The sequence below is a fragment of the Diadema antillarum genome, unplaced genomic scaffold, assembly GCF_040938485.1.
Source record: "Diadema antillarum isolate AM-2024a unplaced genomic scaffold, OU_Dant_1.0 scf00000182, whole genome shotgun sequence".
In the NCBI taxonomy this organism is placed as follows: domain Eukaryota; kingdom Metazoa; phylum Echinodermata; class Echinoidea; order Diadematoida; family Diadematidae; genus Diadema; species Diadema antillarum.
In genome coordinates, this window is record NW_027271071.1 from 194,084 (window position 1) to 208,058 (window position 13,975).

The 13,975-nt window shown below is 36.3% G+C and overlaps 1 protein-coding gene across 1 annotated transcript; it reads left to right on the forward strand.

Moving 5' to 3' along the window:
• The first annotated feature begins 3,585 nt into the window (after positions 1 to 3,585).
• LOC139723139 (protein SPEC3-like) lies at positions 3,586 to 10,812 on the forward strand. Its single transcript, XM_071634402.1, has 3 exons — positions 3,586 to 3,970; positions 6,564 to 6,746; positions 10,103 to 10,812. The coding sequence occupies exons 1-3, from the start codon at positions 3,793 to 3,795 to the stop codon at positions 10,243 to 10,245; spliced, it is 504 nt and encodes a 167-aa protein (XP_071490503.1). The 5' UTR covers positions 3,586 to 3,792; the 3' UTR covers positions 10,246 to 10,812.
• The last annotated feature ends 3,163 nt before the right edge of the window (positions 10,813 to 13,975 follow it).

A 13,975-nucleotide genomic window follows, 5' to 3' on the forward strand; every position in this document is an offset into this window, starting at 1 on the left:
TGTTTTATACTCCCTCACATCCTCTGATGGGATGTTACACATTAAAACGCGGATGGATATGACTTACAATCACAACATTGATCATGAATAAACGGGTTGAATTGAGTTTACTCTTCACTACAATGCGAGGATACTTCACGTCGAAGTAATGATATTAAGCACTGAATGGTGATATAAATAGTTGAATCACGCAAAACACCAGTCTTTTTATAACATCTTAATACCAGTTGTCCTATAATAGATAATGATGTCTGAAAAATCCCATGACGTTATAAGGCCCTACATCAGACTTTCTGCAAGTAACAATAATTAGAGGACATAACTAAACTTAAATTTAATGGCGTAAGTTAGTTATTACACCTCAATAACGCTCAACAGATATGGGGCAAGTTGTTACCGTCTCATTACTTGACCGATACGTATTTCAATAACTTAAAGAGGTGTGTTCAACAAACACTCAAACAAAAAGACGCACAACACACCTCTTTCACTCACATACACATACTTAAAGGGGATGGCTAGTAACTGATCAGTGGGAATCAGTGGGAATGCTGGGGGATGATTGTTCAAATTCTTGTGGGATTCATTTAAGAGTACATTATATATCTGTCGTTGTGTGAAAATTATTTGCTTCAGAACGGTCTCATATTCAAGTAATGTGCAGTTTAATGCCCTGTCACTGTATACAGGCATGTTAGCCTGGAAACATTAAACTGCACATTACTTGAATATGAGACCATTCTGAAGCGAATAACTTTCACACAACAATAGATAAATAATGTACTCTTAAATGAATCCCACAAGCATTGGAACAATCATCCCCAGCATTCCCACTGAATCCCACTGATCAGTTACTATAGCCATCCCCTTTAACTGGAGATGAATGGTTTTAATCAAATAAAGGAATATCGATTATTTTGAAATTTTATCCAGAGAGTTGAAAAAGCGTGTGTGGGTTTTTTTTTTTCACCACTCCATAGGGTGTTCAGGCATGATGGAATTTCGCACGCAAATATCATTTGATATTTTGATGTGATATCGCTTTAAACGCCGTCTCTTGTTTAGATTTCAAGAAAATGATCATGTAACAACTTACCCGTGTAATAACTTGACCCGATCTCCCTCATATGATTTTAAATTTCTGTATGAATTTAGAACTAGTATCCATATCAACGCTGTTTATGCTACTATTATCGAATGTATGACATTCGTTCTATTCCTGGTATGTACACTCGTTTCATTTTTGGTTTCTCTTTCTGTATAGATCCATTGCATCTATAGAGGGGTTTTTTCAACTCTTTTATTCACTGTGCTCACGACATTCTTGCCGCAACGTAGGGGTATTTACAAAAAGCCTGAGGCAAACCTTTTTTGTTAAAAAAAAAAAATGAGTTTGCAATTGCAGTCCATCTATCATATTATGAGTCTATAGACGATAGGCAAACATTCTGACGACTGTCTGGACCAATACTGTTCCGTTGGGCCAAGTGCAAGAATTTCCTCTTGACAAGCCCATTGTGTATTGTGTGTGCGTGTAAGGGTGTGGGTGTGTGGACCAAAGAGATATATACTAATAGAGGACTCACTCACCATTTACAGTGCGTACAAAATAAAAACGGGGCCTTGGTTTCGTACAGTGGTGCGCGCGCATGAAAGAGGTCAATAATATTTACAGAACCCCCTAACCCGGAAGCGCCCCTGGTAATGCAACTAAGGCCAAAGCTTTGGAGCTGGGGAAGGGCTTGTAAAAATCCTCCTAATTTACGCCTACAAGAAAAATTATATTTGTCTATGTACAGCGATATTTCATTACAGAGATATGTTCCTGACATGTTTTCTGTGTTTAGATAAAAAAAAAGAGCTTGCTCTAATGTGAAATATTTTTATAATCATAGCCAAACTCATTGAGGTCAAGAGTATAATCTTTTATTCTTTATGATTCAAGACATCCTGTATTTTGTTGTCATCGTGTGTTTTGTTTTGTCTTGTCTTGTCTTGTCCTGTTCTTACGTTTAACTTCAATTTGAACACACTATAGATAATTGAATTTGAACGAATTATTTTAAGTCAGCTAAAAATAAGGGACATTTCCTTTCTGGCTGCTACCTACCATAGCATATCTGTTAAAGCTATGTATGTGTAATTGTCAATCTATTTCTGTTGTATTCTTTTCCTTTTCACTTTATTATTGATATGCTTGTAATCGTATCCGAATATTGATGTATGTATTGTTTTTTAATATGCTCCTTGCTTTGGTGAAATAAAGAAACTTGAAACTTGAAATAAAAACGAGCCTTACAACGCGATGTCATTGCCTATTAAGCACACTATGAATTGTTGTTCTACTAGTATCTCAGAAGAAATTTCTATACATAAATTATAGCCACTGAATACGGTGTAATGCTAATTTCAGTTGCCCCAATTTATAATACATTCTGTTTTGTTTCTTTTTTTTCTATGTGATTTACAAGCATGAATGGCGATACACATTTTCCGTGTGAATACGTATACACATTGTCCGTATTGTATTCTTCAATACAATAACGTTGTTTAGGATAAAAAAGTTTTCCTTCTATTCATTGTGTATAAGGTTCTTTATGTTGTTCAATCAACAGGTATTACCGTCATATTGTCAATGATATAGCCTACATTAGTATTCAAGGCAATAGAAACTTCAATGAAATATAAATGGACGCACAGTTTATAAGGTTGTAGAAATATTCTTTGATATTGACTACCAATTACACATGTCACATAGAAACACTACATAGACATACATAGATGCAAATACTCACACATGCACAATTCATGTTTACAGGAGACAAACATTATTCAAGGTACTTGTACCAGAAAGAAAATAAGCCATGGGATATACACTATACATGCCTCATCCTTCAGGCATTATTATTGCATATGATGAATGCATTGTGCACAATATTACGGACTGTTAATCATGCATGAGTCACTTGTAAATGTTTATTTGTGCTGCATGCTATGTACACAGCAGGAAAGAAAACATTAGCGAATGCTGACAAGAATCACATACCGAAGGATCTAGGTTTGAAAATATCTGATGTCACCTAAATCGAAAGGTATAAACAGTAACTACTCGAGCTAAAAGGTCAACTGAACAAGTAATGCAAACCAACTGGATAATAAGCTCATATCTATCACTGTTGGATTCATGGTTGTATAATTCATAATGTTCCATTTTTTCCTTGAGATTCCGTAAAAATGGAAACAACAAGAATCTTTGAGAAAATTGGATACTATGCTTTCATATCATTACTGATTATAAAAGTAACATTTAAGAAGCACAAGTGTACTGTAGTATAAATGTCAGTAGCTTATTGCATGGTATGGTACTTTCGAGGAAGGTTTTGTTCTGCTTTGTTTTGTTTTGTTTTGCTTTGCTTTGCTTTGCTTTGCTTTGCTTTGCTTTGCTTTGCTTCGTTTGTTATTTCTTTGCTTATGGCGGCGAATCGTTCATTCGGCTCCGCCTCCATGCGCGCGCGCTCATTCTAGTACAGGATACAATCTCTTTGGTGTTGAAAAAGTGGAACCTCTTACCTACTCCGCGCCGTGATCATGCTGATGTGAAGACTGCTTTTCTCGTCTCCAGTGAAGACTTTTGTGACTTGTTCCTTGTCAAGTAATACACGAATACCACCGTATACCGTCTAGTTTGTCTTCGTGCTCGCTGGAGTACAGTCCCTTTACACAGACGGTGTTGCTGGTATCGTTTTGATCTTGTTTCTTTCTTTCGAGAAGATTATTTTCGTGGACAGAAAAATGGCGCAACCACAGACCCACACTGTGACGATGGACCAGCAGCAGCAATGGCAACCAACGACACAGACCGTGATCGTCACAGAACAAAAACCAAACGCATGTCGAGCAGCGATACCCGCAATGCCTATTGCCTTGGCTGTCGTTTGCTTGATTCTTAATATATTCTTACCTGGAATAGGTGAGTACGAGGCTCTTTGGTATATGATTATATAATAATATCAATATATGTTTTTTATGTAAATGATGATAATGATTCATAGGATTTGTATGGAGCCATAATTCATGTCCGTTCAAAAATTAAAAATTGGCATATATTCAAAGAATATATATATATATATATATATATATATATATATATGATAGGTTCTCTTGTACTTTACACACAATCGTAATGAATCAAGACAGAATTACTGTCTTAATATTTCATCTTTATAGAAATTTTAGCTTCAGTTCCAGCTTACTTCATTTTTGTACACCAGTCTTGTGAAACTACACAAAATGTAATAGATGAACACCAAATTAACAATGAAAATAACAAAATCAGAGAAATCTAATCTTACTCATGACATAATAGAGACATACAGGTGAATAAAAGAAAAAACATATATATACATACGTGTGAACATTTACAATGTGTATGAGACCGCCATCAATAAGCGATGTGCTTGTTTGACTCCAGAAATATTAAAAGAAACGACATCTTATTCTTTCAATATTTCGATATCTTTTGTGTATCAATATTTTTGTGAAAGGGACTCCATACTCGGCTAAGTGAATGAATAACTCAATTAAGGGAAAATGTATTTTCGATTTAGATAATGTGATTGATAAACCTACTGAAATGCGCTCGAAAGTAAAGATCCAAACGTACAGCAAAAATTTTCATAGAAACGTTCTGTATCTTTATTGTTTTTGGTCTTCATTCAGCTTTTTCGGTGATATTACGATGCAATGTGTTCCAATAGCATGTCTATATATACTTGCTGATATCAGGTGAACACAGAATAAAATTGTGCATATCAAAATTAGAAAATATATAGCTTTTCGCTATATCCGACAGGCAAGCGGGTATAATTTTGTCTCCATCATTGTTAACACTAATTGTAGCTTTAGTGTGGACGATCATCCACATATTAATCGTCCTATAATGGGGAATTTTATACTGGTATGCCAAAAGTCGTATATCGATGTGGTTTTATTTTTTTTTTACTTTAGTATCAGGAGAGCTTTGTTTGAACTATCAAAATGTCGTATACGAGAGTGAAGGGGTAAACATGGACTTTGAGCGATTTTTATGTGATGAAAAGGGAGTCACTTACAAGCCGCCACACCAGTTGCCCAATAAATCTACAAATGGAGTAATTGCTATTAATAGCAACACGCATTTTACCGGTCGAGCACCAAGGCTCCTATTAAATCACAAAAAAAAATGTATAAGATAGCAGTTCTTGATGGAATGCCAACTTCCCGTAGCAACAGCCAATCACGAAACAGGATTCTTGTCTTTAGTATACCATTTATGATATTTGTCCTTCAAGCATGCAAGATTTGCTTTTGTAGAAACTGTTATCATTACTATTATTCTTATGAGGCCCGGAAGTTGGCTCATTCATTGCAGATAATAAAGTTAGTAAACTATCATTGGCTTGGGTTTTCACGAAGCAGTCCAACTTTTACACAGTTCAGATTCAATACAGCGAGATCGAAGCTGTCCAGTTTGCCATGATGGATTGAGAAATGCGAAACAAAATATGCTTCAAAAGATCAATTCTCTGTACTTGGCATTTTCACAATTCATACATACGACGGTGATAGGTAATTTGACAAATGTTGTGCATCGGAAACATTTCGTAAAGAGAAATGGTCACGCATTTCGTTATTTCAAAGGTTCTTTATTCCGAATGTTCGTTAATCAGAAAATGAAATAAGGTTCGTCAATACCGGACGTTCGTTAATTCGAAAACGTTAGTAGGCCTACGGACCTTTTTCTTTTTCATTTTCGGATTAACCAACCACCATACTTTATTTTCACATTATCGAACCTTCGGAATAACGAACCTCATTATATTTTCGGATTTACGAACCTTCTAAATTAAGAACCTTATTCAGACTAACGAACATCCCAACGTAGTGGCGCGCTATATTCCATGCAGAATAGTAAGTTAGACATAGAAATGATTAAATGGGACTGAAGTAATTTTCTTGAGAAAAGGGACGTTTGCTTAGAAAATAATTCAACAAATTTAAAAAGAGCAGCAAACTAGGAAAGTTTATAGGAATTCCACCTGTAATTACCAGAGGTCGTACCAGATTCGGCCTCGGTTGGTTCAAAATAATGTTACAGTAATCGATCCACGATTGATTTATTGCGGATTGACTACTCCTTTCAGCCATTACTCTCCCATATCCTGGGACCATGGAAAACAACATACAAAAAATTTGCCTGTTAGAGCTCGTTATTTCAAAGGTTCGTTATTCCGAAGGTAAGTTAATCCGTAAATGAAATATAATGTTTGTTTTTCCGACTGGTCGTTAATCCGCATACGAAATGTGTGTTTGTTTATTTGTTTGTTTCTTTGATTTATTTGATTTTGAACAGTGATTTCGTAATTCCGAAGGTTCGTTGTAGTTGCTATACACACTTTTTTTTCCATTTTCGGATTACCGAACCTTATTTGATTTTCTGATTACCGAATGTTAATTCAGTTTCAGGATTGACAAACCTTCGAAATAACAAAAACATCGAACGCCAATTTGATCACTTCTTGCAGGTACCATAGTGGCCGGCTTCAGCGTCTTTTGCTGCGCCAATCCCGGTCAATCTGATGAGGGCAAAGTTGGCACCATGTGCCTCAACTTCTGGGTGGGGATACTCCAGCTCTTCTTGGTTCTAATTTTCTTCATTGGTTGGGTCTGGAGCATCATGTGGGGTGTGGCCTTCATCGCCCTGTCCGGTTAGTATTTGTTAACCCATTCCAGGGGCGGATCCAGGAATTTCGTAAAGAGGGGGCGCGTTTACAAAAATAAAGGGGGGGGGGGGGCGCACGCACCCTTCCCCCCATTTTTTTCTTTTTATTTCTTTTGTTTCAACAAAAAATAAGGGGGGGGGGGGCGTGCGCCGGTTGCAGTCCTCCCTGGATCCGCCCCTGCATTCTATGCCAATAAGTCAAATATGCACAAATTTCACACAAAAACTTGTGGTCAGGAAATAAGAATGGCACACAAAGACTTATACGGGAACATACTAGTACATGGAGAGTGCATGTTTCTAGGGTAAGGAGTCAGCAATTGATCGCAGTATAAACTGGTTTACTGACATACTTAAATTTATGGACATTTCTTCCGTCCCGGCGTGCAGTGACTATATATAGCTATTCTATTAGCTTATATCTCAAAATTACTTGTCAGTACTCGGAATCCAGTTTGAACACATTAGTTGCTTAAAACCTCGGGCAAGTTTTCAGGCAGTCAGGTTGTAAAGAGAAATCATCGTCAACCAGTGTCAACGCGGACTTATCACACACAAAGATTCTTCAACGAATGAAGCAGAAAACGACTTCTGTGTAACTAAATTCATTGCTTGAAACACTGTCGCCAGTAGCGACCTCAAGTTCATCGCAAAATTTTTTAATTCCAGAGCACATCAATGAAAATACTATACCATTTAACATCTTCGATCTTTCAACAATGAAATTGATTGCTATTTGGTTTAATTTCAATGACTGGTAGACACGACATGCAAGGATTCGTTTATTTTAATTTGATCTATGATTTTACCAATACTATCATGGTAATTCACAGGAATTTTTATTTAAGGTTTTCGCCCAATTCTATATCGCTCTCATTCGATTTTGTGAATAAGCATTATGATATACGAGCGATTCCACATTGCCATTTTACTTTCGATTCAAACTTGCTTTCAAGAACTTTAATTTTCAGCATACAATTAGTTTGGGCAAAATAATGTATAATCATTTCTGAAGTGATATTATTCAACTTAGGAACAGATCTATTCTTTTTCGCGACATAATATCTCTATTCAATTTTGCGACATGATATCTTTTATTCAAATTCGTTTATGGCGTAAACATGAAAACAAGTTTCAGTTTCGTTTTCAAGAATACCTTTTTGCATTTCCACCTTTCAACTCCGTACAACATTTCTAAAGTACATCCGCCGTTTAACGTCTTGATTTCTCTTGTTCTATTTCTGCTGGGTTTTGCTTCAGTCAACTTTTGCTAACTTGATGATCATGACATCGAAAAATCAAGTCAAAAGTATCAATCTACAGTTTCAATATTGTTAAAACAGTGGTTGACACTTCATACATGAAGCCAGTATGATTCACTTAGGACCTATGTAGGCCTACTTTGGAGGATGGGGTGGAGATGTACAATTGCGTTGTATCTTGTTTGTCTTCTGTTTATTTTTCAGAGTATCTTTAATAAACTTTAGCACATATGACGAAATATGCTTTTTACCTCCGCCAGTATACTAGTAATAGATGAAACCTACGGCAGGCGGAGGCTATGTTTTGGGTTCCCTGTGTTTGTCAGCCTTTTGTCTGTTTGTGTACATGATATCAACTCGAGAACGGATGAACGAATTTCTACAAAATTTGTTTGTAATGAAATAAGAAACAATGATAAAGAAATAAACAAATTATCTAATTTGGGGGTCATGAGGTCAAAGGTCATAGGATCATAAAAGACCTAAAATAAGCTTAATCTCCCAATGACTGAGAAACAGATAATCGAATTTTTACAAAAGTTTCAGGGTGTGTTCATAGTGACATAAGAAAGAAACGATCAAATTTGGGAGTCATGAGTTTAAAGTCCAAAGAGCATAGGGGTTATAGAGTGCATAAAATAAGCTTAATCTCCTAATAACTCAAGAACGGATGAACAGATGTTCACCAAACTTGCAAACTGTGTTCATAAAGAAGCAAGAGAGAAATGATTTAACTTGAATGTCATGAGGTCAAAGTTCAGAGGTCATAGAATGATAAAGGACATAAGACAAGTTTCATCTTCCCATTACTCAACAATGGATGACCAGATTTTCACCAAATATATTGTATAAATGTCGCTATACCTCTATGTTTGTGTTGAAGATACTGTTTTGTCCCTTAACCTTCAACCCTCACAACCGGAAAGCCAGGGCGATTTTTTAGATCTAAATCCTTCTACATACACGTCGATTGATGAAATCGTGAAATCGAACTACCACTATTAAAGACCACTTAGTGCATGTTTGTCTGATTTTCCTTCGTGTTATGAATTGTGTTTTCCTGATTATTAATGTACTCAGTCAATTCAATTAGAACTATAAAGATGGAATATCGTTAAACCTAACGTGATTCCTTGCCACATGTTTTCCCTCACATATTTGCCTGCGTTTTAGAGAAATTTGATTTGATTTATCTGATTTGATTTGATAAATTTACCAAATGCACAGGACCTATACATAATGCACATTAGTTTGTACATGGAATATGTCATACACGTTTTGTGTGGATTGTCAAGTTTGGGTGGGTCGTCCAGTAGATATAACTTACACATGACCTGTAGAGAAAAACTTTACAGAATTTATGCACGTTCAGTATAGGTTTCTTAGTTAGGGGTATGATAGGAGGAGAAAGAAAGTACGAGAAATTGAGAGGAAAATTAGAAGAGGGATACTCTACATCATGATGGTTAAAGGTATACTAGTATACGAATTTGATAATTCTGGCAACATGGAAGATTCGTTACTGTGCGTGATGTATATACGCAAACAAAATAAACATGACATTCCTACCTGGGGAGCGTTGCAGGCAAGAACCATTATACAACTGGTATTGCTTAAATACATTTCAAAAGAAGGACATTCTTTACCTGTTTTCCAAAACTGTGTTTTGTTTGGCACTGTTGTATTTCATGTGAAAGAGAATTCCCGATATCAGGATAAGCATGTCTCATGGATCAGTGGGCAAGGGATGTTCTTGGATTTTTAAGTGCACGTTTGTAGATGTTCTGGTTGGATAACTATGAATAGCTGAGTTCAAGTGGTATACGTGCTTGACAGGTTGGTGATGGGGAGTTCAAGGGAATGGAATCTGTACATGACAGTGTAGATACAGCACTTTGGAGGTAATGAATGTCGTGTATATAGATGTTCATAATATCCGATTTGGTCTATAGATGTACACTTGTGCGTGTGTGCGAATGAAATTCAAACAAAGAACATCATTAAAAAATGTGCGTGTGTGTGTGTGTGTGGTATCTAGTTGTTGTTTTTTAATGGCTAATTCACCTTTCCCCTATTGCAGCTGATTATCATAAGCACCCACAAACCACGACCACCGTCATCCAATCTGGTGGTCCAGTCGGCCCCCCTGGACAAATGGCGCCTCCATACAACCAACCACCACCACCACCAGCCTACGCCCAACCACCACCAGAGAAGATGTAGACACGAGATGGATGGATCGAATCCTACGACCAAATGGGGTCTTTTAAATAATTCTTTAAAAAAAAAGAATAAATCATATGATTGACATTAAATACGTGAAATACAATTTGATGTCCAAATCTCCACGAGGTGGGCTCCTTGATGAGGATATGGCATTATCCTGACTATCATGGAAAGTTTAGATGGGAAAAGGTAGAGATGAAGGAGAAAATTGATAAAGAATAACCTCAAAGAGGAAATATGCCTTCAATATATCAAGAAAAGAAAGTGTAAATCACTTAGATGAAGTGATGAACAGATTCAGTTGTGTTTTTAGACTTGCGTGGCAGAACACTTGATACAGAGTAAATATACAGACTACACGTAGATCCGAGATGCAGTGCAGATTATAACATAGTAGCAACTTTTTCTGTATGTCGGTACGTGTTTCATATCTCTCCTCTTATAACAAACACAACCATAAAGTTGTAAAATTTCTGTCCATGATTAGTTTTGCAATTGATGTCGAAAGGAGCCCCAGAGAGAGAGAGGGAGAGAGAGAGAGAGAGAGAGAGAGAGAGAGGGGGGGGGGGGGTGGGGGATGGAGAGGGAGGGAGGGATATGACCAAAAGAGGAAGTGAGTTAGGGAAATCCCCAGATATGGTTGGGACGTTTTGTAACTTGAATGCCCTTTGAAATTGATATTGAATTATGAATAAAAATGTCAAAATGTCACAACAAGCCTTGCGATAACTGCCACAAAGTGTAGTGTTCTTCTTTCAAAGCCATAGTCTTTCTAGCCTTGTACCCAACAAAATGTTTGTTTGCTTGCTTTTATTTCTGTACATTTTATCCAGAAATCTCGACAAAACCATAGCAATAAAATCATGAAGAATACTTTGTTAATACAAGATAGTTATAAAAAAAAAATAATTATATCTGTACTTGTATGAATCGCAGCTTTTCGAACGAATATTCTTGCATGCTTTTATAACAGTATTTATGACAAAGTCATTTCATCTTCTGTAACAGATAGGAAAAAATAAACATACACGCAGGAGACCTTCATCTTAAAGCAAAGCTTGACTGTCGGTGGTATGGCCGCTAAGAAATCGCGAATATATATAAAGAAAATTTATATCCATGTCATTCGGTACTACTTGTAGTAGTTATTGCACCGTATGTTTGCATAATGAGAGTCAATTCAGTTATGTGTATACTGGTGGTCGAATCATTTGTCTGTCGTTTGTTTGCGAATGAGCTCAAACGTTTCTTGGATATTGTTCTTGTTTCTTTCCTTGATGTTAATTCATTTCCATTAAACCATTAGTTCTTCCCTACTGAAGTATAGAACAAACTTCGAAATAGTCGATTAGGGGATGTAAGAACATTTCTGGGTTTTGTATCTGATCAGCTGTTTATCATCATGGTGTATTTGAAGAGGCCTTTTACATAGCTTGTTGCGTATTCTATACTATAACTATGTCTTCGGTGGTCCATAGTTGTTTTCTTCTGTGAGCAATTCGTATTTGCAAGGGGTATAGCATTGTTGTAATAGAAATTAAGTTTTTATATGAACATATTGTATGCCTCGTCGACGTTAATTTCAATAAGAACACTCTCCCACCAGTCTTCCTGTGGCAATTATTTATGATTTAGTGAAATTTAGTGTTGCGTCATACAACATTGATAATTTCCTCCATTTTTTATTTTTTATTTTTGGAATTTAGACTATTTTGAGGATTTGGTTGAGAACACCACGTAACAAAGGGCAGATGGTTCGATATATCGTAACAAAGAATTCCATTGGTATTTTTGTGACATTAAAGAAAATGTTCACATTGATTGTGTTCGCGATTTATAGGTAGAATGCTGGTACAACGTATAATGTATACGTGTTATGTGTTGTGAATGAATAAGGGAATGATACTGATAAAGATTTTATATTTTGATATATAGTATGATTATTTTCAGTGTCAACATTGTCATATCATATTATATATTTACAATATTATGAAATTGTGTCAATATTGTAAGCTCCAACATCCAAGCGAATAAATCTCTTTTTATTGAGATCTGAGACTGATATCTCGATCTAGAAAAAATACAAAATTATCAATATTATTGTTTGGGGGTCTGCTAATTTTTCCCACAAGCGCATTTTTGTCGCTGTCCTGTATAATTCCAATAAATACATCTTCAGTATAACTTAAGTGTGTCAAACAGGCGATATTGATTTCTTTTGATTATTGTATATTTGACATCTATTATACCATCTCCCACATTTACAATTTTCAAGAATTACTGCACAGGAACATTATCCAAATTAAAAAGTGTTAGACATGCGAATGAAGAAATTTCAATGATACATAAATGTAATATTGAAATAGATATTGGGGATAACAAGCAAGAAGTAATTACAAAATAAATATATAGTAAACATTTTCACTCAGGCCCTAGCTTTGATGTTTAAAAAAAGCAGAAATAGCTCTGCTATTTTATTGTAACACTCGAGAGACACTTTTACTGAAATATCCCTCGTATACTTCGGCATAATATTCTAAAAGTAACAAGAAGTAACACAATGATGATATGAAAAACATAAACACTGTATAAGGACAAACTCGTGTGCACATCAACAAAGACACATAGTGAAGCCAAGCAAGGAACAGTTTTGAGAAATTGAACGTTTTATATGTGGTGTTATTATGCATGCCTATATATATAGGACCTACAGTACTGGGCACGAAGCAATGAGTTACAAAGTGCAAAAAAAAAGGGGGGGCTAATTAAAAGCAGTTTTTGTTGGAATTGGGGTCTTTTGGCCAAACATTGGGGCACAAACTTTGCATTGTACAGATATTTGGGCAGGTATTTGAGAAATGCATACACCTGCACACACATTTTTATTTTATTTCATTTTCATTTCATTCCCGACGGAAGTATACAATATGACAATTGCTTATAAACAAAGTAAAATACAATGTAACTTTTGCACATTCAAATGAGATTTAAATGTACGTCATTTGTTTACAACGAGACAAGACATACTTTCCAAGATGAAAAAATGCATGGACAAACTGTAACTGAATTGTAACACACACACACCCACACACACATATATATATATCATACTGCTTGTGAGTGAGGCTATGTGTGTGTGTGTGATGAACATAATTATTTTTGTTTTATCTATATGTAGTAGACAGGTATTGGCCTAACATATCTCTTCACTGTTTCCAACTTCAGGCTCCGTTATGGTAGTATGATATGCGTTGGGCATCTTGTCATGGGGTTGGGGGCACATTCCCAGTGGCCAATCCCCCTCCCCCCCCCCCCCCCCCCAAACACTACATTCATACGCCAATGACAGCTTATGACTATATAAATCTTTCCTTGCTTTGTCTTTCAATCGAACTGTTTTTCGGTCTCTTCAACTCTTTCCTTCTTTTATATCGGCCTTGGATCACAGATCTCTGTACTGGACAATATCCTTCCTATTATCGTGGACCCATAGACACGATAGATGCCAAGTTCAAAAAGTTTTTATGAGTGAGATTTTCATGACTAAGCGTCTCGGCGCACGAGCATGTGCGTGAACGAGGGAGCGAAGCGACTGAACGAGGGGAGGGTGTGGGAGGGGGTGTCCACCCTCCCACGGTAGGGAGCTTTGTCAATTCTTAGCTCTTAATGGTGCAAGCTGGTGCCACTTATTTTGAAAGACAAAAGGGAAATATGCCTTCAATTGCAA